This window comes from Boleophthalmus pectinirostris, unplaced genomic scaffold (assembly GCF_026225935.1).
Source record: "Boleophthalmus pectinirostris isolate CB_2022bp ecotype Guang Dong unplaced genomic scaffold, ASM2622593v1 HiC_scaffold_3, whole genome shotgun sequence".
NCBI classification, from domain to species: Eukaryota; Metazoa; Chordata; class Actinopteri; order Gobiiformes; family Gobiidae; genus Boleophthalmus; species Boleophthalmus pectinirostris.
This window is the reverse complement of record NW_026571299.1, coordinates 30554391-30582226: the sequence shown is the minus strand read 5'-3', so window position 1 is coordinate 30582226 and position 27836 is coordinate 30554391. Positions and strand designations below refer to the sequence as shown.

The following is a 27836-nucleotide window of genomic DNA, read 5'->3' as shown; positions in this document are numbered from 1 at the left end:
ATAAAAGTATAATATGCACTCTTGTGGCCTTGTATGATGGAAGAGCTAACTATTCTAAAACTAACACACCCTAGTAAGTAAGGACTATCTGTTATTAGCCTAAGGCGTGAACTGATACCTGATTTATTGCATTATCATCAGTGCTCCTAATGGGTCATCTATCTCTTATTACCTACTACCATAACCTGATTTTTATTGTTTTCTTTGTTTTGGTCTGAGGACAGAGTTATAAATACATACATATCTAATAAAATTATAAGATAGAGACTAACTTTTTGAGCACAATTTCGGATGCGCCTTTGCTGTACATGCGAAAACTCCCATCAGGCAGCTTGATGACGGTGCTCATGGACTTGCGGACAGAGTTGAAGGTGTAGACTTTGTAGAGTTTTTCCTCTGGGATCTGGTTTCGGATTGGCTGGTAGTCCCTCTTCAGGTCAAGCACCAATCCCAGCAGGCCGCACTCAGTCTTGTTCCCCACTTGTTTGGGCAGACCTCCTTCCTTATCTGGAGGCTAGAGAGAAGATAAAAGCATTTAAATGACTGTAATTCAATTGCATGTCTGACTGCTTACAATACGGCAACAATACACTCCGAATATAAATGTCTGAATAAGAGCACTTGAATTTGATTTGCTCCATTTACAACACCAGTGGAAATTTAAAGCACCACTACCTGGTTTGATTTTTATGTCCTGAGCCAAACCCGCGGGCAGCACTGAATCTCCTTTATTTCTTTATTGTATTAAAACTCAACCCGGGCCAATCTGTCAACTCTGATTTGACAACACATTAACAACATCCAGCAAAAAACAAATAAAAGTTTAGAACTCAACTGAAACTTTTTGACACGGATATTACAGCAAAGGACCTTAGTAAAATCATATAAGCGTTATAAAAAAAAAAAAAAAAAAAAGTCCACCTAAAACTCAAAAAGGACAATGTCACCTTTTTTGCATATTATTCAGAGGTACACTGCGTGACTTTTCTGGCGGATAGTACCCTACCTGCTTGTCTCCATGGAGATGTAATTGCTTTGCCTGTAATATTCCACAGTATGACATTTAACTTATCTACCTCCATAGAAACAAGCAGCATAGACACCACCAAGTCAAGTTGCAGGTCAGCTCTATGAAGAGACAAACCTGATAAAAATACATGGTTTTTAATGTAGTGTTTAGCAATAAAAACACAATTAATGCAATATGGATATGTTTAACGCCATACTGTACAACAATCCAGGTAAAGCAATAACATCTCCATGGAGACAAGCATGTGGTAGACCCTCTCCCACCATCTTAGTGCCACTATAAGAAAACAACTGGAAACACAACATAACGTAATCTTGCTATTATGTGGGCGGTATCTTAAGATCTATTTCCTTTTGGAGTTAGCTACAACAATGGTACATCGAGAGGTATAATTGTTATTTTCTTATAATTGGTGCACAATATACTTTTAAATGCACAAACAATCCAAACTTTCCATAACAAAACCTCTACAAACTCTCTCCAGTTATCAGTCCTCACCTATAATCCATTTTGCAGCTGCTTTTTATCTGTCTATACCAAATGATACTTTCTTGTGCGGAGCTGTGTGGCCAGGAGAACAGTCTGAAATAGCAGATAGTGATAATTAAGCGTCGCTCAGGTGAAAGGCTGGCTCTCTGTGGGAGGGTGGGAAATGAGAGACGCTGTTTTTATTCTGGACTCGGATCGGCCCAGTGCCGCTGTAATTGCACACTGGAGCTGTGGTCTTCTACGCTTCACTGACCACCTCTGAATCCAGATGTCCACACCACCAAAGGAGAAACCAAAACTGCTAAATAATATCCACCAGGGAACACATAACAGTCTTCTATAGCATCTTTATGCTAATTCTTAGAGAGCCCAGGTGCCGAGATAGCCACATGAGCGCTGGCTACCCGAGCAGAACCAAACGATGATTAACAGTTGCTGAAAAGGAGAGGGCTGTGGTTGAGTAGTACCACAGCTGGGGTGTATTTTTGTCTTGGTTTTGTGTTTAAATCTTTGCTTTTGACTTTTTGTCTTTTGAATCTTCACTGTTTTTGTTGCTTTAATTATGCATGATATGTTTTTGTTGCCATTTAAATGTCCTATATTAGACAAAATTGACTCTTGTGAGCTTTAAATCATGTTATAATGTTGCCTCGTCAAAAACATACCTGGAGTTGTGTTTTGTTTCACTCACAACTCATTCTTTAGCCTTATGTTGGGCCTACCTTAGTTTACATTTTGATACATATTACTTATATTCACATTATATAATTAATAATGTAAATAATTCCAAAAATAATCGGTCAGTGCTTGAGTATGCACACAAACAGATTAAAAGTTGGATCCCAGCTCCAACCACTGCATAGCATACTACTCTTCTGTCCTCAGGCAAAACATTTTATTATATCAAATAAAAAGTTGTCATAATTTAAATTTTGACATCATTTTTTTTTTTTTTTTTTAGAAAACCTGCCACCTGAATGCTCATCTCTTAATACTTTTTAGAGCATGCTGTATCTAGATGACACTTTAACAATATGCTATTAGGTTATGCAGTTGTACAAGTTGTTCTCTCAGAGCAAGGTACAAAGACAGAGCTAATTTAGCAAAAGAAACTCTGATCATACTTTTTAGTGCTGGTCATTTATTACACTATACTTTAGATGTTCTTTTTATTTTTTACACTTTTCCATGGCTGTATAGTATCCCCATTGTGCTCTTTTAGTATTGACATGGTTATTAATACAGACAAATTGTAGTTCAATTCAGCGGTGAAGGGGTCGGTGATTCAGTAGTCTCCATGGCAACCTCGGGTCAGGTTAGAGCATTATTACATTGAACTGAACCTCCACGTCGACCAGCAATCAGCCGTGTATAGGAGACCGACAAATCCATGCATGCACAATATGCTTCCCATTTCTATGTAAAATGCATAATGCAATAATGATGAAATGTCAACATGCTTGTGAATGTTGTCAGTCTTTTGATTATGTCATCATCAAAACACACACTCTGAAATCCTCATTATTTAAAGGAGCACTATGTAACTTTTTTGATGGAGGGTCCACCACAGATTTGCCTCCATGTTCCACAGTATAGCATTAAACCCATCTATCTTCATGGAGACAAGTTATTTTTAGCGATAACCACAGACTAAAAAAATGTATAGATAATTGTAATGCCATACAGAGGAGGATTCCAAGCAAAGTATTTGTAAAAATATCTCCCTAGAGACGAGCATGTGGCATACCGTCTAACAGAAAAGGTACATGGTGCAGCATTAAGTTCACTATACATATAATGTCTTGTGCCATATTTGCTTTTTCAAATGCACTTTATGTCAGACTGATTGTATCATATTTTATATTCTGCTCAGGTAGTAAGGAATATGCTTTTGTTTATACTAAAAATATACATATATACTTGATTAAAAAGGGGCCAGGTAAATCCTATGTATAAATTAGATTAGAAAATACAGTTTCAATATATTTCTCCACCTTTCCAACCATTTTTCACATCAGTTGTCCCTTCAAATCACTACATTCTGGTTCCTAACTGTCTTCCACTGGCCCTCTTTAAACCCTGTACATTTGCTTCTTCTATGTCCATATTAACTGGCGTCGGTGACTGTAGCTTCCCCATGAGTCCTTGCAAGCTCCTGCAATGCACTTGACACCTACACTCTGAGCTAAAGAACAGCCTGTCAGGTGCACCTCCTCCCTCTCTCTGCTCCGCCATGTCACAAGTGCACCACCACAACAGTTCCACTGCACACCACCAGTCTGCGCCGCTCGACCCAAAATAGACTCCATTTTATTTCAAAACAGGGCTGTAGCAAAAACAGTGTAATTAAATGAAAGGTACATAAATGAGGCGATATACATAATAACTATAAAAATACATATATATGCTGGCTAGTCAACCATTTAATGTATAGTAACAGTTGGTGGATGAACACAGACTTAAAGCAAAATAACAAAATAGTTGATTAAGACTGGAATTCTGGTTTAGAAACTACTTTATTAATACCCTAACCCCCAACACTAACTCTTATGTAGGGAGTAGTTACTAAGCCTTGATTACTCTTAATAAAGAACGTTTTTGTGTTTTAAGACTATGTAATGTGTAGCTATTGTTACCATAACCATCAAAATACCAAAAGTTTTATGTCTGAGTTGATAGATAGACAAATACTTTATTGAACCCGAAGGAAATTCAATGTTAAGCAGCAGCAGTAGCAGCAATGCAACAAACAAAATAATTTAGAAGTTCATCTTTGTGCATTCATCACTTATAGATCAAAACATTTATAGAGTAATTCTGCCTATTTAGGCTGTCTCCTTCAATTTTATCTTGATTAATCTTGCAGCCCCTCAACACATTTCCACTGCATGATGTCAGCCAGTGATAAACAAGGAAGTGTTTGTCTGTGTTTATTAATCCAAACAAGCAAACTGATAATGTTAGGGCTCAAACTGATTTTATATAAGCAACAACAAACTTCACTGCAAGCAACTTTTATTATACATCTCATTTGAATTGCTTCAGTTTCTTACACCCTATGCTGACAATGACAATATATGTGTGCTTTACTTGTATTTATTGCATGGATTTATGTAAGTTATACAAAATGAAAGTCCAGTGTTAAAGGTACACTATGTAACTTTCGGTTGGGGGTCCGTCACCTGCTTGTTTCTGTGGATATGTCATTGCTCTGCCTGGAAAGTTCCACAGTATGACATTAAACTGCTCTATATTATATTTATTACATTACAGGTAGTTTTATAGCGTAAAATACCTAGAAAAACAGGCATTCTGACTGCGAGCAGGGTTGCCGCTCCACAGATTTTACCTGTAACTTGGTCTGGTTTGGTCTCCATGAAGACAGAAAGGTTTAATAGCATACTGTGAAACATTCCAGCCAAAGCAATAACCTCTCCATGGAGAGAAGTTACAGAATGCTCCTTTAAGATGTCAAAATGTATCTACAGTAATGTAAAAAGTAGGGCCCTTCAAATCAATAGCTGGCATCTAGACATTTACAAATTCTCTTTTGGTTCTGCGGCTGGTACAGAGTGGCAGATTGTGTATTGGCAGAGTGGTAAATCACATTAATAGCACGTTTGAATTGGTTTCTCAGGATAATGGGTGTCCGTGTCCGGTCGCTAACAAGGATTTGATAGAGAATGCTAATAAACCGAGCCAAATTGTTTTTCTGAGAGAGGTGAGAGACAAATGTGAAGGCAAGCTCATCTCCTCCTGCCTTCAATGCCTTTGGATGAGCTACAGTCCATTCTGCATTCCCTACCGTCCAATATAAAACAATTACAATTCATATTTTCTATCTTTATTTAAACATATAAGTCAAAGAAATCATGTAAATATTAAAATTACAAAATGGGAATATACATTGTGATTTAACATGATACTTTGTTACTTGATGATGCAGTGATAATATTGCCAATTGCCTTATCAATATCTTTTTTATTACCCATATTTTTCATAGTTTGCAAACTCCTGCAAAGCTTGCGTCCCTCTGGACTACACTAAATCATTTCACTATGTATAATCAATGTAATATTAAGCCTGTATTTATACAAACTTGTTTAATCCTTTTTCGGTATTAAAGTATTTTGAGAATGCTACATCAGTGAAGGAAAAATATATAAACAACAGGAAATTTAAAAGCAAGACCACTGCCTGTTTTGCAATTTATCAAAAAATTTAACATGCTTTAATGAGTACTAATTGCAAGTGAGGTTAGAGCTTTGTATTTCTATAACATACCCAGAGGTGTGTTTTGTTTCATTCACACATGTTTTGGGTAACACTTTATTATTAGTCTGTCTACATTGCTAAAGCACAAAATGTTCCACCTTCTGATGTCATGTACTTGTAGCTTTCAAGTTAACAGCTACCTAGATAGTGGTAATTAATAATTTAATTTCAAAGATGAAATGATTCAAATGATTCTACTAGTAGAGCACTTCTTGTATTACCACATGACATCACAAGGTAGAGTGGAGTGTTTTCTGTTTGAGAGAAAAACACAGCCTAAATATGCAGGGTTAGTGTGTTAAAAATGTGTGAATGAAACAAACCAAAACTCCATGTATGTTTTTGAGGACACAACATTATAACAGAACAGACAGTAGTGTAGTATAGACCCTTTAAGGCAGTACAAACTTCGCAGCATGCATCTACAAATTGCCTATTCCTAATGACAATGATTAGATTAGTGATTACAGGAAGACACTGGCTGTCAATCGCTAACGAGGGGCTGGACTAATGGGCCTGTGTGTGCTGTGGAGAGGAGAGCCGAGAGCACCATGACAGACCCTCCAACCTGAAGAGACCAGAGGATACAAACAACAGATGTGCATAAGGGAATTATACACGTGCAAGGACCCCACACTGGTTATGTGATCAAATATTAACAAACAATTATATTTCATTGTTAACAGCCGGCTCGATACCACTGAACTTCACATTTTAGATTAACAACAAACATAATCAAATAGCAGCGTTGTTTACTAAATCGTCTAGGGTACCACTTTATAACAGAACATCTTAATTAGCCTTAATAATAAAGCATGAAAACAAGACTCTAATTCATAAAAAAATTAATTGTTTTTTTAAGAATGATTCAAGCTTAGTAAATACTAAGTTATAAGTTGTGGTTACATACTCCTCATCAGAAACATATCTGGAGTTGTGTTTTGTTTCATATATAACACACAAATCCTGCATATTTAAACTTAATTCTCAAATCGCACAACAAGAGCAGGCTCTAGAGGCGACTGCTCTGTGCCGTTTAGGAAAAGTGCTTTCGGACACCTCTCTTTTGCTTATCGAGCAGCTCAAACATGGAATACAGCGCCTGCTCATATACGAGAACTTTAAACACTGGCAGCATTTTCTAAAGCTTTAAAACAGTGGCTGTTCAATGGTCAAATATGTCACCATGTTTAACCAAATAACATTTTTTTTATATTGAGGGGTTGTTGGTTTAACTTTTAAACTCTTGACTTTGAACTTTAAATGAACTGTTTGGAATTAATTTGTTGTGTTGTGTACTTTTTGTGTCATTGTTGTACTTTTCCTTGTCCTGTAGATGATTTCACATCAATCTGCTGAGGGACTGAAGATGGAAATGAGCCACACTGCTATAATCTTTACATATTTACATTTTTAATGTTAATTAATATGTGCTGTCCCTTTCCAGATAAATAAATAAGAATATGATTTATTCTATCAAACCTTTGCATAATATAGAACCTTTAATTTATTAAGCCTCAATAATTCTTAATAAATAAAATTTAATAAATATAGAATGAATTATGATTTAGGTCTTTGCTATTAAGGCTATTAAAAGTGTTATCTACTTGCTAAATATGCCAGTTCACTGAGCACATACTATTAGGCAATCATTTGCAAAGCGTCTTTTTGCAGTAATCACTCTTATGTCTATTAAATATATCATATTCTCCATTTCAGTACATGAGCAACAATCTATAAGTCAACAAGGTATCTCTGAGTGTATAATAAAGGCACCATAACACTGTGAAGAGGGGATCTTGGTTCATGACTTGGCGTGCTGTAGGGAGCAGCTGCCCTCTCCCTGGGCCCTTGGGTGCTCCTACGGGCGAGGACATATGCCACAGGGAGCACTGGCACCCACACTTCCTGCTCCACCTGCGGCACTCCCTAATCCTCCATTATACAATCACCGGGCTGTTCCACACTTCCGCTTTCTCAGTATAATACTTGATACTCTTATTCTTACTAATATGTTTTATGGCTTTTATTGTTGTTTAGCACATTTTTGTTAAAGGTGTACTATGAAACTTTTCTCAAGGAGGGTACTTGTTTCCATGGAGATATTATTATTCAGCCCACAGTATAGTATTTAACTTGTCTATTTCACATTTATTCAATTACAAGTCTTTTTCTAGAACTGCTGGAAACTACAGTGAAAAACATGGCCTTGTAAACTTGTGCTTGTCTGTTGCAGAATAGTTTAATGTCATTATGCAGAACACAATACAATCTCCATGGAAACAGGGATGTACCTGGTCTTTCACCATAAAAATTACATAGTGTACCTTTAAGGATCAATCAAGCATTCTTATTTTATACTCCTGTAGCACCAACTCCTTTTCACTTTTATATCAGCTAAAATGGTCATTTTCACCAGTGATTTTCTGCTGTTACTTATACCTCTCTTTGAACAAGTAGACATCCTCACATCAGATAAATAAACAGTATTATCAAACCTTACATTGAAGCATCCTATTGTTTCTTCAGAACAAAGTTGACATCACACAAGGTTAGCCACCAAACAGAAATATCTGTATTCTATTGTGTTGCAGCATTCTCCAACTTGAATGCGATAATGATTTTTTAATGCATGTGTGTAAGGCCAGTTACACAAGTGGGTTAAACGCGATACATAATTCATAATTTGTCTACTAACTACATATCCCATTACTGACTGTCTAAAGACCAGTGTTCCTTGTTTCTTTGGATTTCGTGCTAGCTCCTCCTAGTTCCCTGTAATTGTTCAGTGGGCAGTGCAGAAGCCAACTGGGCCAAGGCCTGGAGCTGGCTCTGAGGCACAAACCTCCAGTGATCAAGACATCACAAAATGGGCCTCCTGTCTTTTGTATAGGCCAGGTTTGTATTGGCTAAAATTATGACTTTGTTTATGGCTATGCAGACTGTGATACATTTATGATACCCACAGTACAAACCTGAGTACTTTATTTTTATAGCTAGTAACTTTTAACATTTTCTTTTATTATTTATGTATTGTATGGGTCTTGAATGTTTACCAAACACATAACATTCTTCTAAAGCACAGGTGTCAAGCATACGGCCCGGGGGCCAGATCCGGCCCTCCAAGACCTTTAATGTGGCCCTTGGCAGATTTTCTACTAAAATATTTTAATTATATTTTCTATTAAAATATTGTTAATTTTCTGTGGTGTTTATCACAGCAGCGTCTCCAGCGTCTCTGTACGTGGCCCCTCCCACCAGAGCAGCACAAATGAAGACTTGTCTCTTTCCAAACGCTCTTAAAGGACGATCATTTTGACTGTTGACCGTGACACCCTCATCAGAAAAATGTCCAAAATGAGAAAAGTGGAGCCAAGTGCAGGATTTTCCAAGAAAAATTGACTTATTCATATTTACATACAAGTTCATGTTAAAACATTGTGTTGAAATTGCATTTTTCTTAAAGTTTCAGGTTGTTCATAATATTAGAATATTTAGTAAAAGAAAGAGTTCATCAATTAGTAAAGATTTCTGTAATAGAGTTGCATTTCTCTGCACAAATATTTGAACTTATTGTTATTTTTAAGGTATATATGACATGATTTTTCTGATACGGCCCCTTTAGGATCAAAGTCGGTTGGATACGGCCCTTGGACCAAAATGAGTTTGACACCCCTGTTCTAAAGGATCAATACAACATGTATCTTCTATTTCTGGTGGAGCAAACAACCAACACTGCAAATTATAAATAAATGAAAACAGCTTTGACAACTTGATTACTAATGATGTAACAATACCCGAAATATCATGATATCGTATCATCAAAGTTCGTGGACCATCACAATATATAGAATTACAAGTCTCTTTGCTTAAATTAAGAGTTATGGTGCAGCAGTAGCTAAAAAAAGACAGAGAGAACTATATAAACCATGATCCTTTGCTCCATTTCAGTGTAGACTATAGTTCTTTGGAAAAAAAGAGGAAAAAGAAGCATATTAACAGTTTTGTTAGCCTCCACAAAATATCACAATAAATATCGTACCGCGAGATGTATATTGTGAAAATCTCGTACCAAGAGATTTGGATATTGTTACATCCCTAATCGTGAGCCTCCCCACCAGATCATGAGCTTTCCCACGATATCGCACTAAATATAATACTGTGAGGTTCATACCGTGACAATATCGTATTGTGAGACTTGGATATTGTTACACTCCTATTGACTGCATGTGTGAGATGTCAAAATCAAAATAAAAAATACCAAGTGCAGCAACAAGTATATATAGCTACAGATATATTTAAAAAATACATAATACTGCATAAAAAACAACAAAATTAAAACAACATAAACATGCAGTATAATATGAATTTAAATACAAGTATAAAGTCATATACCTGCAATTTTTGGTTAATTTTACAGTCCAGTCACCATTTGAGCCACACTTGAACCTCAACCTGGTATTGGAATCAGAAAAAAATTAAATAACTTACTTAAAACTCAACCTAGACTTTTGTATGTAAATTTTTTTCTGCTGGATTACTATAATACTGTCATCAAGATATTTTAAATAATAATAATATTGCATTATAATATTTGTTATGAATATCACCCACACCTAGCAGCTAGCATAAAAAGCAGCATATATGGTGATGACGAATGACTAATGACTAGAGTTTTTTGGGATTTTTTTTAATACCAGTAGATTTACAACCATTAGTCACTGTATGATCCAGGCTATCTCAACTTTGGGAAATAAGTAACATTTTGCCTTGACGCCTCCTCTAATTTAATACAGACATTCATCATATTCTTTACACTATTAGTCACATCTCTGCACCAGAAACAGGAAATAGATTTGCAATTAAGTGGCAAATGTTCTTTGTGTTGCTATTTTCACCATCAGCCCCCCGTTGCTTTTCAGGCTTCGCTTTTATCATTTAGCCTTTTTTTTTTTTCCTTTTTTTTTTTTTGAAGAATTGCAAATTGTTTCATCACAGACACGCGGCAGTCCAAATATGGTGGTGCCGACTAGAGCCGGAGCGTGCTTTGAAGTGAATTGTTAATCAGCTGCAAGAGTTTAGAGAGAGTCGGAGATTGATTAGTGCAGAACAAACGAATATAATGGGAGTTCGGGGTTGAGATCGGCAATTTGAACTTTTAATTTTTTACATCCTTTTTCATCATTGGCTGTTGACCTTGCTCAAACCTCATAAATAGTAAATAGTTTGCCTAGAATGCATGCTTCTCTTTGCAAAGTTGTGTAGTCTGGTACTGAGTTTAGACAGGTGTGACTGACAGGTGAATCAGCCCATCAGGTCCACTCTTATCAAAACAAATACGGCTGCTAACGAGGAAAGAAAGGGAAAAATGTACAGGGGACAGAAAAACATTGCCCATTTGCTGTAGAATCATTAAGCATTTTTTCTAAAGAGAGACTGAATACAGATAGGCTGGATCACCATCTATAAATACTACCCAATAAATCCAGGCATCTTTCATCCCACACTTTTAAGAACTTGTTCATAATTTTTCATAGAGAGCACTTACTCATTCATACATGGTTGAAGAAGTGTTTTGCCCAAGGAAACAACAGCAGTAAGCAGTTGGAGTGTGGAAAATATCTCTTCATCCATACTTATTTGAGCAAGAAGTTGTTGCATAATCAATCAATGTTGTACTCAAACTACTCTCAAAATGTTGTTAAAATTCAAACCACTTCCACTAATTCCATTTAAACATTCGAAAGATACAATTAAAATGCAGAAACCTTATTCAAAATAAAAGCAATTTCACAGCAATCACTGGTTTTCCTAAAATGACTAAGCACTACAGAAAGCTATTACCGTATTTTCGGGACTATAAGTTGCTCCAGAGTATAAGTCACACCAGTCAAAATATGCATAATGAAAAAGAAAAATACATAGATAATTCGCACTAGACTATAAGATACATTTTTTGGTGGAAATTTTCTTCATTGCAGAGTAACCTCTGCTAGTCCCTTTTGCTAGTCCCTCATAAGTTTTTTGCTCACTCCAAACTTTCTTTCTGCTACTCAATTAATCAATCAATGCAAAATGGTTCAGCTGCACACAAGCCTGTGTCACCCATGCTCCCGTATGGCAATTCTCCATGAATACACAAAAGCAGCATATAATAAAATAAAATAATACACTACAACATAACAAGTCTGATGCGATGTGCAGTAGTTTCATCAGTGAAACGAACTGTGCTGTGATAGCACTCTGAAGGAGGAGTGATTTAGCATGCAGAGCAAAGAGAGGGGGGCAGTGAATAGGTGAATAGAGCATTTTCGCAATGCTAAAAGGTAACATGGTAATATAAATGGTGATATAAATATGTTATGTGTTAGCAGTTAGGGTAACACCCCAACTTTAAGAAATATCACAATTTGCTTCAGTTTTTGTGTACAATGTGTATTTGTGTAAACCACAGACTGCATAAAGAAGTGGTCTAAAGCAGTGTGACATCATCCATAGCGTTCAGCTACAGTCAAATGAAGCTCCCCAAGGCTGGCAGTTATGAGGTGCATCTGGAATGGAGTTCCATATTAGGAATAGAAAATGATTTATGGAAAAAATAGAAAAATAAAAACACTAAGATCATGTACAGTGGGTTTATACAAACATTTTAAGCCCAAAATGAACCTGACAGCTCCAGTTACAAAGAGAGGAGTGACGTTTTTTTCAATACAAACTGAAACAGAGCTGGAGTGCATTTGGCCAGAACCGTGCCCATGCTCACTTCGTATTTGGAACACACCAACTAGCAGGTTAGTTATGTCCATTATAATAGATCTATGGTTTACACATACTTTGAGTTATTCTTGGAAAGCTCCCTATAAAACTAATTTATTGTTATTACTTTTAACTTTCCATTACAGCCTCTCATTTGGATCAAGGCCGCATCCCACAGTCATTTATCTTGAAGTTCTGCTCTGGGCTCTTGAGGTGATGCCTTGCCAGAAATCTGTGACCGTATAAAAAATCTAATAATGCACAAACTTCAATAGATGACCTTCACATTTTAATTCTGTAATTGCATCTCTTCTCGCCTGAAAAATTGCTTTGTACTATAACAAGTATTTCATTGCACATAAGGTTCATTTGTCTGATGCAACCACTGTGAAAATCTACATTTCCTCCTAATTATTCATCTATGGCTTGCCCTAAATCACATCCCATTATTTTGCATTGTGTAATATAAGAATAAGCAGTTTTTTTTATTGTCAGTGACCATCAATTTAAATTGGCCTGGTCATTCAAATCCACATGAAACAATTTTAATAAAAGCGTAAAATCTTCTGTGTCGTGCGTGAGGGAAATTGAAGAACTCATTATCTTGTGCTACTGAAACATCAAAGCCCTGTTATTTTAATACAATGATAACCTCCCAGTCACTTGCGATTTTCACTGCAATTTAAAACCTGCACACAAGAACTAAAGATAGCCTAGCTTTTTTCTGGATTAAAACTATTTTCTGATGCAGGGGCAGTGGGTGCTGGGAGCTTAGAAGACATGTCCTCTCTCTTCACACTGTGCAGAGGAGCATGCAGCCTCCAGATGACAAAAGCACTGTAAAGCCATGCCAAAAATAGGCCTTAACAATAGTCGGCTTGAAAATATCTCCAACTATAATTACCCCCAAACAGATTAAGCACTATGAGATAAGCTTTACATTGACTCAATATTATCTGATGTTAGATAATATGCAGTCATGGGGAGAATACTCATTTGAATACCTGCATTAACATGTATTTCTTATGTATCGTCCATTCAGAGCACTAAACTCTGAACTCAAATAAAAATGCACTATGTAACTTTTTGGCTGGGGGTTCGTCACCTGCTTGTTTCTCTGAATATGGCATTGCTCTGCCTGGAATGTTCCACAGTATGACATTAAACAGCTCTACCTTACATTTATTCAATTACAGATGGATTTATAGCTCAAAAATACCTCGAAAAACAGGCATTCTGCCTGTGAGCGGGGTTGCCTCTCCACAGATCTAACCTGTAACGTGGCCTGGTTTGGTCTCCATGGAGATAGAAAGGTTTAATACCATACCGTGAAACATTTCAGACAACGCAACTGGAGAAAAGCATTTGACCAGGAAAGTTACACAATGCACCTTTAAATATTATTATAAGTAAATACAGTACTTACACATTGCATTACATCATATTAGTGTAAAAACAACTGATGATGTTTGTTATCCATCCATCCATGTTATTTTTTCTATTTTTCCATACCAATACTGTAGTTTGAAAAATCCATCTTCAAATACTTCTTCTCTGATTTTAGGAAGTAACTATATTCTGAAATAGCAATTTCCCCAGAAATTAATAGTCATTTTTCAGTACATTTGTTACATTATTTCCCAATGCTGTCAAGTGTACAATTAAAAGGTCTGTGGCTTTTTAAATTACTGTCTAACAAAGGAGCCTTGTTTTTGCAGTAATACAACTGGTATGATAACATCTGCAGTGGTGGCAATTAGAGTTTGCTAAAGATGTAAAGACTTTAAAAACACATTTCCAGTATTACTAAAACATGAACTCTAAAAAAGCAAACAATTATAACTCAAGAAGCTCAAGAAACTCTGCATCCTACATACATTATATATGGAAACTTTAATGCTTGGATTGCTATATGGAAATCATACATTTTTGATTAGGAGTAAGTATGGTGACAGAACCCAAAGCCATATAAATTAACCATATCGTTCTCAAAAGTCAACTCACAGTAAATGGTACATGCAGTTTTCTTTTTACCATTATCCCTTTTTTTCAGTACATGTACAGTGTTGTAGTGTACCAGGTTAGTTACACAAACGAGTATCTTATGAATTACTGATTAAATGATAAATTGTACAGTAAATCAGATACATCTTAATTAGACCTCTCGTTGGAGCTGGTATTACTGAAAAAAATTTTCTGATTGTGATTAGGTTAGTATATATGTTTGTGTATATATATATATATATATATATATGTGTATGTATATATATATATATGTTAGATTATATTGTGATGTCCTATATTAGGCTAAATTGAGTCTTGTGAGCTTTTAGCCATGTTAGAGGTTGTTACCTCATCAAAAACATATGGATTTGTGTTTTGTTACATTCATACATTCACACAAGTTGGAGTAACCCTTTATTATTAGTCTGTCTATATTTCTAAAGCTGAAAATGCTTTGCTCCACCTTGTGATGATGTGGTAGTTTTCAAGTTGACAGCTACCTTTTACCTCTAGTTCAGTAGAAGATTGGAAATTCCATGGCTAAATTATCCAAATGATTCTAGTAAAGGTGTATGGAATTTAAAAACACAGTGGAGAAGTTCCTGTATTAGGTTAGGTAGAACAGTTTTTAGTTTGAGAGAAAAACTGAGAACTGAGTCCGTGTGAAAGAAGAAAAACACAACTCCAGGTCTGTTTGTGATCAGGAAACAACATTATAACATACACCAGAAAATAACGTAATATGGGCCCTTTAAACTAGAATAACTATTAAACTAATGCACGAATCCCATAGGGGTCAACAGATATAAGATTCTTCTGTAGAAAGACCGGATGCTTTGTTCTTTGAAGAGAACATTCTATTATCAAAACAGTTCAGCGAGCCTTTACGATTTAATAATTGCGCCAACTCAAATAGCAATTTCAATTGGGTTGCCATATATGTGCAGTTGTAGCTGGTAGAAAATCAAAAAGAACAGACATAAATGCAGAATAAATTGATCTCAGATGGTGAAAACAAACACAAACGAATTTCGCCTCCACTTGCCCAGTGCCACTCCCGAGCTGCTGCTGCTGTGTTCTTATATAAGAGGCCGATCCAGTGGGGAGCAGAAAGGCTATAGAAGCTTTGATGGCCTCACAGCACAGAGACACAAAGCAAAGAGGCAGCCTTTGATAGCCGTATCAGCCCTGCGCCTCTGGCTTTATAATGGCCCAGTCCTATAGCTCCGGTCTGGTGTCAGTGCATACACGCTTTACAGTGGAGGAGCTTCATTCTCACATTTACAACATGCACCAATGGACGCACTGCAGAATCCTATACCATAGATTGGGCTGCGTGGCGTGACGAGCTAAGAAATGTATTCAAGTATTCTGAAAGGGTTGCGTGCCTCTACATCAAAAACACACCAACAGGCAATCAGCGTCATGCCTTGGGTGTTGTCTTCTATAGAGTGAAGCCGTAACGTAAAGACAATCTGTCCTGTTTTACCATCTGCCCTGAAGCTTACATATTTTACTGTGTATCATCATATGGGCGTCATGCGTGGTCAACTTTCAATTCATGCTTATTTATAAACTAAAGGGTCAAGGGTAAGGTTCTCTCCAACTAGTGCATTGGACCTGCTGAATATTATATCAAGAGAATCCAGACTTCAGCTTATGTGAGATGAATACTAGCAATGGTCTATGCATGGATTTCAGAGTGATGAGAAATCGGTTGCCATTTAACAATTCAAGTCCTCAAAATGGCATCTATATGCAGAAAGAGGAAATCCATGAATATGATATGATGCAAGCAGTCCAAAATGGTGACGCAAGAACTCAAAAAGTCTCCTTGAAAGAAAAATACAACATAACGAGATGTGGGACTAAACTTGGACTAGACCAGGACTAAAACACTGCTAGAATGGGACCAAATCAAGTTTATACCAGGACTAAACTGAACTCAAACCAGGGCAAAAGTGAATGCACACTTTACATTCTATACCTGTAGTCCACATGTACTTAGTTCTTGAAATAGCCCGTTTAATGAATGGAGGGATTAAAGTGACTTGTATTGTGTTATGTACAAAAGCCCACTGCTGGGGCCTAATTCCCTCAGCATAAAGCTTCTACACAGGTACAACAGATGCATACAAGGCTGTGGAGCATTCAGCAAAGATAACATTATGTCATTTCAGCTACTGTGGCTTTACCACCATCAGCTAGTCACTATTATATTCACACATAACGGACACACAATATGCCTTTTTGTAGAGGATGTCAGTTTTTGTTTTTTTTATCAGTGGTAGCTGAAGTAGTGTAAATTGTAATAACATAAAGATTAAAGATATTAAAAGGGCCCATGTTACACTGCTTTCTGATCTATGTAATAATGTTAGTTCTTCCCTCAAAACAGAAAACGCACTGTGTGGCAATACAGAAAGTGCTACATTGTGTTTTTAAACTCAATACACCTTCACTGGCTAATTTCAGCCTGAGAATTGTAAATATCTACTGAACAAAAGATAAAGTGGAAGCTGAAAACTACCGCTTCATGACATCACAAGGTAGAACAGAGCGTTTTGAGCTGTGAAAATGTAGACAGACTAATAATAAATCACTAATAATTCTGCTTTTGTGTCAGTGACGTAAAGTAGTTTCAGTATTATCATTTATCGTGATATTTCTCTTTAGCAAGATATTGTGCTTTAAAATATGCTATCATGACATAAAAATAACTCCTCCGTAGGGTGAGGCAGTGAAATCCTGCTGGTTTGGTTGGCTTGGGCTTATTCTTGATGCTGTTTCTATAAGGAACTTAACTCCTCGGTCAGCCATAAGTGAGTACACAGGAAGGATTACAGCTATGGCAGATCAGCAGAAAATTACAGTACCTCAAAACGTGCAGCAAACTGATTAAGAGTCAATGTAAGATGTTTAGGTTTCCAGTAAATATACTCGATTGTAAAAAAAAAAAAAAAAAAAAAAAAAAAAGAGCTAGCAAAATAAGAGCTAAGCACGTGGTGATTTTCACCTTTTTTCACATGTATGAGTGAAACTTGCCCCAGTACAGATATAATGTATAAGCAGCTCCTGAAAATATGTTCACTCTGTGCTGTCTACATCTAAACAGAAAGCAATTTATTATCTGGTAATCAGGAAGTGATTAGTTAGCATGCTAATTGTTGTTAGCTTTACCGTCACAGCAAAACTGTGAGAGTTTGTAAAAGAGCTTATAAACTTAGCACTGTGAATAATTAGGATCCTCAGAATGTGAGGAATAACTTTGAACCACTGCAATGAACTAGTTTTTTTTTCACATTTAAAAAAAGAAAAAATCAGTAAATTGTCTCTGTGTTTTATTTGCAACAAATATAGAGGTATTTTGTTTAAGAACTCACCTCTATTTCCTGTGTTTTTGTCCTTTTCTTTCCAACGTATTTTCCCACTTAACTGATAACTATACAACCGAACTATAAAACTATAATAAATATTTACCACTGGTACTATCCAACCAAACCAGTGATAATTAGGAAAACATGAAAACCTGCCAGATGCTTTTTAAAATGCCAAGTCCCCATCTGTCTGTCTACAGTCTATTTATCTATTTCTGATTGTAGCCAGGGCTAATTGGCTGGGAAGAATTTGGTCCTTGGCGCTTCACTGTAAACAAGGAGACCATCTTCGGCACTTAGAGGGATTGGATTCAATTACAGTGGGCTACGCTCTGCATATCAGATAAGACCAAATTACACAAGCGTTCTCAAGGTGACGAGTTGAGTGAACGCTGCATGAATGGGAAGCAGCAGCCAAGGACACAGAGGTCTGGAGAGGGGACTGTCTCACTGCCTTAGCACCTCTCGTCAAAGGCTTATGCTGAGCTCAGATGAAGAGCAGTATAGAGATCAGATTTAACATACACTTAACTAACATGTCAAGCCAGGTATGGTCGGTGACATGGCTTAAAGTATGTCATAATATGAATAAAACTGTGATAGTGACAGCATTTATGATATAACATTTTTTAAATAATCTTGGCTTTAACTTGATTGCTAATGTGTCTCAGGGTTTTAACAGTGATGGATTGATCTCAAATACTGACTGAGGTAATGTATAAAATGTGAAATGTAAAATAAATAAAAAATAATAATAATAAATCAATAAAAACACATTGCTTTTCTGTACATATAAGATAATGACACCAAGGTAAAAAAGATACAGAGTTGAGAAGTTTGAATTAGGGCCTGACCGATATATGGCCACTTGGAAACATGTCAGATTTTGCCGATATGAGCCGATATTTCAGGTGATATTTCAAGCTTAGAATCTCTACATTATGTTCATTTAATCCAATATACAGAAAGATAATTGTCCTAATATGTGGCTCCGCATCAGTATTTATCTGTGGAGTCATTTGTCTGTGTCTGTGGCCGTACTGTCCCAGAACACACACCCACAATCATGTCACTCACGTGTTCTTGTTTACACCCACATACATAGATCCATGTGTAACACTAAGATTATATTCTTTTTACGGACAATCGGTTTGAGTCAGGATTAAAAGGACATTTATTAATGCAGACTTGTGATCTGAGAGGAGCCTGTGTGAGTGTTTTGAAGCTGGTTTTGGTTATTTCTCATTGTTAGCTATTAGCTGCTGTAGCTCCCACACATAAACAGGCTGTTTTCTCTTCTATTGGCCTATTGTAAAGTGACTTTATTGGCCATATATATGTTACTGGACCTGCATTTATATGTAAATGAGCTGTGAATAGAGGTGTGAATAATCCTCAATTACGCATATAATTAATTACCACGGCACGCACGCATTTATGGCTAAAGGCTAATAGTGGTAGTTTACTTTCTTTACTAGCTAGCTACAATGTGATGCAAAAATGCCATTAGGAAGACCTACTGTCTGTAAATATGACGTAAAGAGTCAGAATAACAATAAATGTTGCCTAAATAAACCCAATTTAAAATCCACTAGAGCCAAACCTAAGTTTTTTTAAAAAATTCAAGATTTACAGTGAATTTTTATGTCATTAAATGCATCGGCGATTATATCAGCAACTCCAACTCCCATTTTATCGGCATCATATCGGCCGCAACAAAATCCATATCGGTCGTGTCCTAGTGTGAATGCAAAATGCACTGGTTTCGGATCAATATTATATCAATATTGTTATTATTATACTACAATACTTGTAGTAGTACGGCAAAGGAGAAAACTCAGTTTGTCAAATTCAGTTCAGAACTGAAGAAGCAACTTGGATGAGCTGCGAAACGTATTCGACCAAACAAACTTTTGTCCAGTCGTCAAACTGATTTTTCTCCTTTGCCATGGATTCTACCTGGAATACACTGAAATAGTAGTACCCAGTACACAGTAAAAATCTCTGGTATTGGTCATCACTAGTTTTTAAAGTTATCATTATAAGTTAAAAGGTCTGGTCAAATCTGAAATAAGATAATTATTCATGTGAGTTTCTACGGGGTTCGCTGCTTTATCTGTAGTTGCAGTGTGCCTTCAAATTGCATCATAATATTAGAATTTCTTTTCACTGTTAATGCCAGCAGCAATATACCATGAGCAATATGCTATGGCCCAGCCCTACATTAAGCTCAGAATCTCCTGCCAAAACAGTAAAAATGTAGATTTGTTTGTGCTTTAAAATAAGGCTTCTTTGAATCTTAACTCAAACCACTTTGTGTAATTTCCTTATAAACCAGTTATCCATTATATAAGTCTGAGTGCATTCCATACCTTCCCTTCACTATAACGAAGGGAGTGGTCGCAGAGAAAGAAAGAAGAATCTATTGTAGTCAAATATATTTATGAAGAATGATGTCACTATCAATTTTAAAACCAATAATGTTCAGTAACACTTTATAATAACTGCACTTTAATTAGCCTTAATAAAACATGAACAAGCATAACTAATACTCTAACCCTAACTCTTCACCGTATCCCCTTAATGAAGTACTTACTAAGCTTAAATCATCATTTGTTCATGTTTAATGGCTAATTACAGTGTAGTTATTATAAAGTGACACCATGGTACTCTTGTTGTGGAATAAAAAATTAGGTTACTTTTTAAAGGCCTGAGCTAGTGGTACTATTTACAATATACCACTATAAGCATCTACATAATGCTTACACACCTTATTATTTTCTTAAAAATAACTTATAGTGTCACTTCTTTTTAACTGTTACCAAGGTTTTTGTTGTTGATTTGGATTTTTTTGGACTGAATGTAAGTAGTACCTGATAATATATAAAAGACAGACTGCACATTGCTAAAAAAACCCAAAAACATACATATATGTAAAGTGTGACTAGAACATAGTCTTACCAGTATCTTGGTGGTGTAGGCGCTGTTGATGGAGATTGCGTTGACCAGTAGCTCCAGAGACTTGGGGGGCAGGACTCCAGGGTCTGGGATCTCTTTGTAGTGCATGTCTCCCACGTACACCTGCACTGCGGTCATGCGGTTTGTGGTTAGAGTTCCCGTCTTGTCGGAGCAAATGGCTGTGGCGTTCCCCATGGTCTCACAGGCATCCAGGTGACGCACAAGGTTATTGTCCTTCATCATTTTCTGTTGATGCCAGATTATACAAGGTCAGGCCATATTTTATACTACACATATTTTACATAACAGTTGTAGTCAGATGATAGAAGCGACGGGCTAAACTTACTCATTTACATTTACACAATACTTTTACAACCTATAAATCTAAGTCATAAAAAAGCATGTTGACAATAGGGCTGTGCAAAAATACTGAAATAGCGATATATCGTATCATTTAATGTGATGATACAGTACTGATATCGTGGGGTACTGTATCAATATATCGCCAAGAGTATTTTTTGGTGTATTTTACAAAATTATTTTGTTACAGCGCTACAATTTTGTTGCTTGTTTAGAAGAAGGAAACTCATTTATGCAACACATTTGACATTTTCACTGTTTTGATGATTATGTTTGTGTTTCATATGAACTTTGCACAAGAAGTGGTTTAACAGACTTTTAGTATCACAGCCATGATTTAGCCTTTATTTTCATTGAACTGTATCAAATTGATTTGAAATATATCGTATCGAATCGAAAGCTCACAGTATCGAGATGCGTATCATATCGTGGACTACGTATCGAGGTATGTATCGTATCGACAACTTGTTAACGATACTCAGCTCTTGTAGACTATATGATAAAAAATGTTCCACAGTATGGCATTAATCTTATATATCGCCATGGTGACAACAAAGTGAGGACACAGGCCAAGTGGTAGAGAGGCAGCCCAGCTCACAGTAAAAAAAAAAAAAAAACATATTTTTCAAGGTAATTCTTTGCAATTGAAACAGTGGGCATTAATAAATGCAAGATAGAAATGTTTAATGCCATACTATGGAACATTCCAGGCAAAATAATGACATCTACATAGACAAAAGAATGTGCTAGACCAGAGGTGGGCAAACTTTTTGGCTCGGGGGCCACATTGGGCTCTAAAACTCGTATTTGCGCTCATGTAGGAACGTATTCTGCACTACGCGCTGCAACTTTTGGACGTGTAAGTTTGTGAATACATGAAAAGTGAACAAGGTCTGCTCCACTGCACATCACAGCCGAGCGTGAGTTCTTAGGTCTTGTTGACAAACAGAGCTCAAGCCACCAGGTTACACGTGTAACAGCTACACATGCAGTACTACCAAACCTGTAAGACTTTCCATGTGTTAAGATTTGTAACACAGCGTGTGTAAGACTTCAGACTTTGCTTTAAACCCACTCAAAATGGAAACAGTGCAGCCTTATGTCTTGAACACTTCTACCTCACTCATGGTCCGAATACGCCGCCTGAAAATGACTCCTGTCACTTTCTCATAAAGCATTGTGGCCAACATAATACGCCGCACCTCAATGTATATATAGTGCGCCATCTACCGGTTTAAAGGTTTAAAGGGCCGCATACGGCCCCCGGGCCGTAGTTTTAATTTCTCATTTTTTTATTACCTATTTTTTAGATTTCTTTAGATTTTTTACATTTTAGCTATAAATTTCCAAGTTCTACGAGAGCATTATTACAACTAAATATTAAACTAAAACTGAAAGATTATTTGGTAGACTAAATCTATTTTAGTAATGTTATTTCCCATCTCTGAATACAGTAGTAGTAGGCAGTAAATGAGTACATGTTTTGCTCCTTACTTTGACAGAATAGGCCAGGGAGATAGTGACAGCCAACGGCAGCCCCTCCGGCACAGCCACCACCAGCACAGTGACTCCAATGATGAAGAATTTGACAAAGTACTGGATGTAGATGGGAGTGCACTCGGTGAGCCAAGGACGCTTCTGCATCACAAAGTTATCGATGGCGAAGTACAGGACCAGGATGATGACGGTGATGGCCGACATGAGCAAACCTGGAGAGAAATTAGAGGCAAAATGATTATCATTACAGCATAACAATTAAGGATTTGAGAAAGATATCTAACTGGAATTTTTTGGCATTCTTTGTCTTGGAGAATCGTTAAAAAGACAGAAATATGAACTGACAAACTAATGCAAGAATCACATTTCAGAACATGTCTGTACAGACCTAAAATACAGGTTTAGTGGGTTTTTATTACACAGAATAAGACCGGATTTTCATTGTTTGCGGATGAAATTATGGTACTTCAAAAATGCAATATTTTGAGAAGCGGAAAACACTCTGTTCAACTTTGTGATGACATGTGGTAATACAGGCACTGTGTTTTTAAACATCTTCACTAGAATCATTTAGATAATTGCAGCCCTGCCAACTGACAATCTCTACTGAACAAAAGTAGTTGTTTGAAAACTATCACTAAATGACATCACAAGGTGGAAAAGAGCATTTTGAGCTTTGCAGAGACAGACTAATAATAAAGGATGACTCAAACATGTGTGAATGAAACTAAACAAAACTCCAGGTATGTTTTTGAGGAGGTAACAGCATTCTGACATGGCTTAAAGCTCTCAAGAGATAAATTCAAGGATTATAGGACCTTTACACTGACCTGTGCACTGACTGCTCATTTATTCAGCATCAAGGTGTATTACATGTTATGACATACAAGTATCAACATTAATTTCATGTTTGAATGATTAAAAGTCTTCAGGTGAATCTTGCTGAAGAATGTCCTTAAGTCCACACCGTATCTGCTGCTGCTAATCCATCTGTGGTGTTACATTGTTATGACACTGTCCCCATTCAATCAGTCAGGCCCACGGACTGATGCAAGATTCACTGTAAAACAACTGTGTCCTGGGGGGGGCAATTACACTGATGTAACAAACTATGGCTGATGTTGTGGAACATTTGTTAGAAGAAATCAGGAAATATTAAGGGATTTTTTAAAATTGAAAATTTCAGACATGTTGAATTATTATCTAAATATTGACAGTGAGGCAAATGGTGAAAAGAGAATACCATAGTTTGTTAATCTTTTAAAATTAAGTCTGTCTTAATGCTTGGATAGACACTTGAAAAGGTGATAATAATGTAAAAAAGTGTATTGAGTATCAACTAATTAATTTTTTTTTTAAAAGGATATAAAAAGAAATACATGTGATGTAAAGATATTTATAAACTTGTAAAACTATGGTGTTACTGGCCCACAAGTAGATAATAGAGCAATGTTAGAATTACATTGGATTTGTTGACATCTGAAAGAGTGAAGCCTGTTCCTGTTAGTGTTAAATAGGCCAAACTTTGAGCAAAGAGGAGGCAAATTACTAAATAATGTTTGCTACGGCTCATGTGGAGTTTGCAGGTAAAATAAATAAACACACACAATATGCAGCGCTGATTGAGCCCTACACTGTTGTTTTGGTCTGATTACAAGTGTAAACAGACCTGCAAATAACTGGGCCAAGCTTCAAGAGTACCGCATTTCACAACCAAATGATCTCCCATAGTTTTGAAAGAAAAGTTGCACATGCTCTCATAGGGTTGGCAAAGGTACCAAAAAACATTTACTGATTCGATTCTAAAACTAGTATGAAACTAGATACTCATTTGAGCAAATATCAATACTAAAAATCATTTACACGGCAGAAACTAACTTTTCCTGAAGAGCAACAGAATGATCTTGAGCTGTATCAGAACTGGTATAAAACTAGTGGACATACCTGGATGAGTGAGGAATAAGACCGGTAATTTAAGACTACAATTTAATGATAAAAATAGCATTCTATTGTCTAAAGACAGACTGTTTTTTCACTGTCACTGTTATATCAGGATGAGTATCAAGTCTATTCCTTAGTACTGAAATCGAGTTTGATATTTTTGATATCATGACAACACTATGCTTTCAACTGTTATAGCATTGGATAATTATGGACCCGCTATGTTTAACACACAGCATGTAGTTATGATTATTTTCCTTGATTGACTGATATGATTATTAAATTCCTTTGAACATTTCTCTTTTTATTCTTTGCTATGTTCTATAAATCTGAATGTCTCATAGCAATATAGTCCTGCGTACTGTATGTGTTGAGACATAACCTCTTTGCTATCCTACAGTGGTGATTAATGATCTTTCTGACCTTTTGTTTCCACTAATATCTGCAATAGGTCAAGTTGACTGTGACACACTGTTTTGTCTCTGTTTTTTGATAAAAGTTAAACCAAGATCTGTCCACAGTTACTTTGTTTCCACTTTCATTTAAAATGCAATGTTATCCAATTGTAATGAGTGCTTTTTGTTCTGCTTCCTAGAAATTAGTGACATCAAAGGTGCAGCATGTAATTTTACTGGTTGGGGGTCCACTCTGTGCTTGTCTCCATGGAAATGTTATTGCTTCACTTGGAATATTCCCCTATTTTCCAAACATTTCTGTTTTATACTTTGTTGTGCAATATTAATATGAACCTGTCTCATTTAGAACTTTTCAGGACAATGATTTATGGACATCTAAGCTATATCTATTGCCAGAAGTGGCAACCAATCTGTGCCTACTGACTTCCTAAAAACATTTCTATTATGAAGACACTTTAAATCAATATCATGACTTAAAATAAAGAAAATATAACACTACATATGCTATAGTTTAATACTAAACACCCGGAAGAAGGTCATTCATACAAGGAAGTTAGGTTAAGTGTCTTGCCCCTTGTGGTCAGTCATAGGCCAACCACCTCTTCATGCAAAGTTACCTTTTTTTTTTTTTTTTTTTTAATGATGGAATACATTTTGATTCAAGTGTGACTTTTGTGTTTAGTGTGACAGTTTTGCCTTGAATGTTCAGGAATTTGGCAATAAACTTCTCCATGGAGAAAAGCAGGTGGCACAACTAGGCCAAGTTATACATAAGTTATAGGTGTGGAGAGGCGACTCACAGTAAGAATGCATGATCAAGGTATTTTTGAGTACTAAAAACTCCAGTATTTGAAGAAGATCAAGATAGATACATTATTGCCATCCTGTGGAAAATTTAGTTTCATCAGAAAATGTTATGTAATGAACCTTTAAGCAAAGGTCCAGTGTGTACCTGCTTTCCCGATTTGCACGGCCAGTTTGGTGAGCTTCCCCTGCAGCACAGACTTTTCCTTTTTGGGCGCAGACACCTTCTTCCTCTCCTTCTCCTCCTCTCCTCCCTCTGCGCTCTTCAGAGGCTGCATCTCCATGGCAGCAGCACCATCCTGCTTCTTGACTGTGGAGAGAAAACATGGGACAGGCGTGTTACAGAAAAGACAAGGCACCACACATAGGTATCGACAGGTCCTCAACTCCAACCACACAAAGCAATAAGAAGTGCATTGTTTATAGAGGTTTTGGATTTTTCAAGTAGAAAACAACTAGGGCTGCATGATGTAAGATAAAGATACAATATTTAGTACTTTATGACACAAGTACAATTAAAACAAAAATGTATGTTCCTTAATTTACTACGAGACTAAGCCACGGGTAAACAGGGCTAAAGTAGAGCTTAGTAAGGAAAACCAATAGCCAATTTGCGATATCTAAAGTGTTGTGATATATTGTGCAGTCCTGAAAACAACTATCTTCTCATCAAAAAGGGGATTGTCACTAAACCAGTACAGTGCTGATCAGTTTACAATAGGTTTTCATTGTCAAAACAGGAAAAGCAAGCAAAGCTGTACAGTGTGGCATAAAACGTTTCTATCCTCCACCACAATAAAAAGTTACACAGTCCACCTTAACCCTTTGCTTTAAGTAGAATTTGACTTTACATTGTCTGTGTTACTAATAATCAAATTAAAGTGTGGTGTCAAATCAAATAATATATAATGTTAATTACGTAAAAAAAAACAAAAAAACATACTGCCCTGACCCTTACTGTACAGCTCAACAAAGAAATCAGATAATCTGTGCACAGCCAAAACATTTCAAATCGCATCAAATGAAATATATAGGAAGAAGGTGTAACCTGTAAAAGAAAATGAACACTTGTCCATAAATCTTAATTATTACTATATATTATACAGTATTTTAATCCAGCAATGAAAACATCTCACTGTTTCCACTTAATAAATAAGACTGTATATCACCTGTTTTTACTGCATTTACAAACACTTTTATCAGTAACCACTAATACTACTCCATAATCAGAAAGTAAGAAAAAGTTAAGAAAATCTAAATGCTAGTTTGGCTAATCTTAAAAAAAATTTCAGACTAATCCCAGTAAAAGGTCCTGTAGGAAATTATGTTAAATGACATTGACAAGGATCCCCATAAATGTTAATATTTAACTTTTGATATGTAAGCATTGCAACCACAATTGCAAAGGTTTATGAATAATCATGAATTTTAAAGGTGCACTATGTTTTCTGTTTTTGCTACGTGCTTGTCCCCATGGAGATCTTATTGCTTTGCATAGAATGTTCCATAGTATGGCACAGCAGTTAATATCTCTCTGGAGACAAGCAGATGACAGCACCAGTCAAATCTGAGAGGTGACCCGATACTGGCCATAAGACGTAAAACAATAAATTCTGGACAAAGCAGTAACGTCTTTGAGACCAGAAATGTACATTATGCACCTTTACTTGACAAAATCACAATAGAATCCTTTATAATGACTGATTAATTTGTGTCTCAAAACCCTAAAGATTTTATCATTCTAATACAATTCAACAGTTTAGTGGAAAAACAGACAGGTCGACGACACAAACACGAGAAACAACAGAACAATGAAAGCGTCAGAGACAGAGTGAGGGTTGTCTAGACTACTGAGACAGAGTGGACGTCCTGGGTCATTGTGAGGGATATAGCTCTTTTATTTCAACAGATTTATTTAAAGATTTCTCT

At 36.3% G+C, this 27836-nt stretch overlaps 1 protein-coding gene across 1 annotated transcript in view; it reads right to left on the bottom strand.

The window, feature by feature from the left end:
• The window catches only part of atp2b2 (ATPase plasma membrane Ca2+ transporting 2), a 156202-nt gene that overhangs the window by 22677 nt on the left and 105689 nt on the right, over nt 1-27836 (bottom strand). Inside the window, exons 10-13 of the mRNA XM_055160704.1 lie at nt 26056-26217; nt 22744-22958; nt 20893-21135; nt 273-514 (exon numbers count right to left, since the gene is read on the bottom strand). Of these exons, the coding sequence (XP_055016679.1) occupies nt 273-514; nt 20893-21135; nt 22744-22958; nt 26056-26217 (862 nt within the window). The remainder of the gene's footprint in view (nt 1-272; nt 515-20892; nt 21136-22743; nt 22959-26055; nt 26218-27836) is intronic.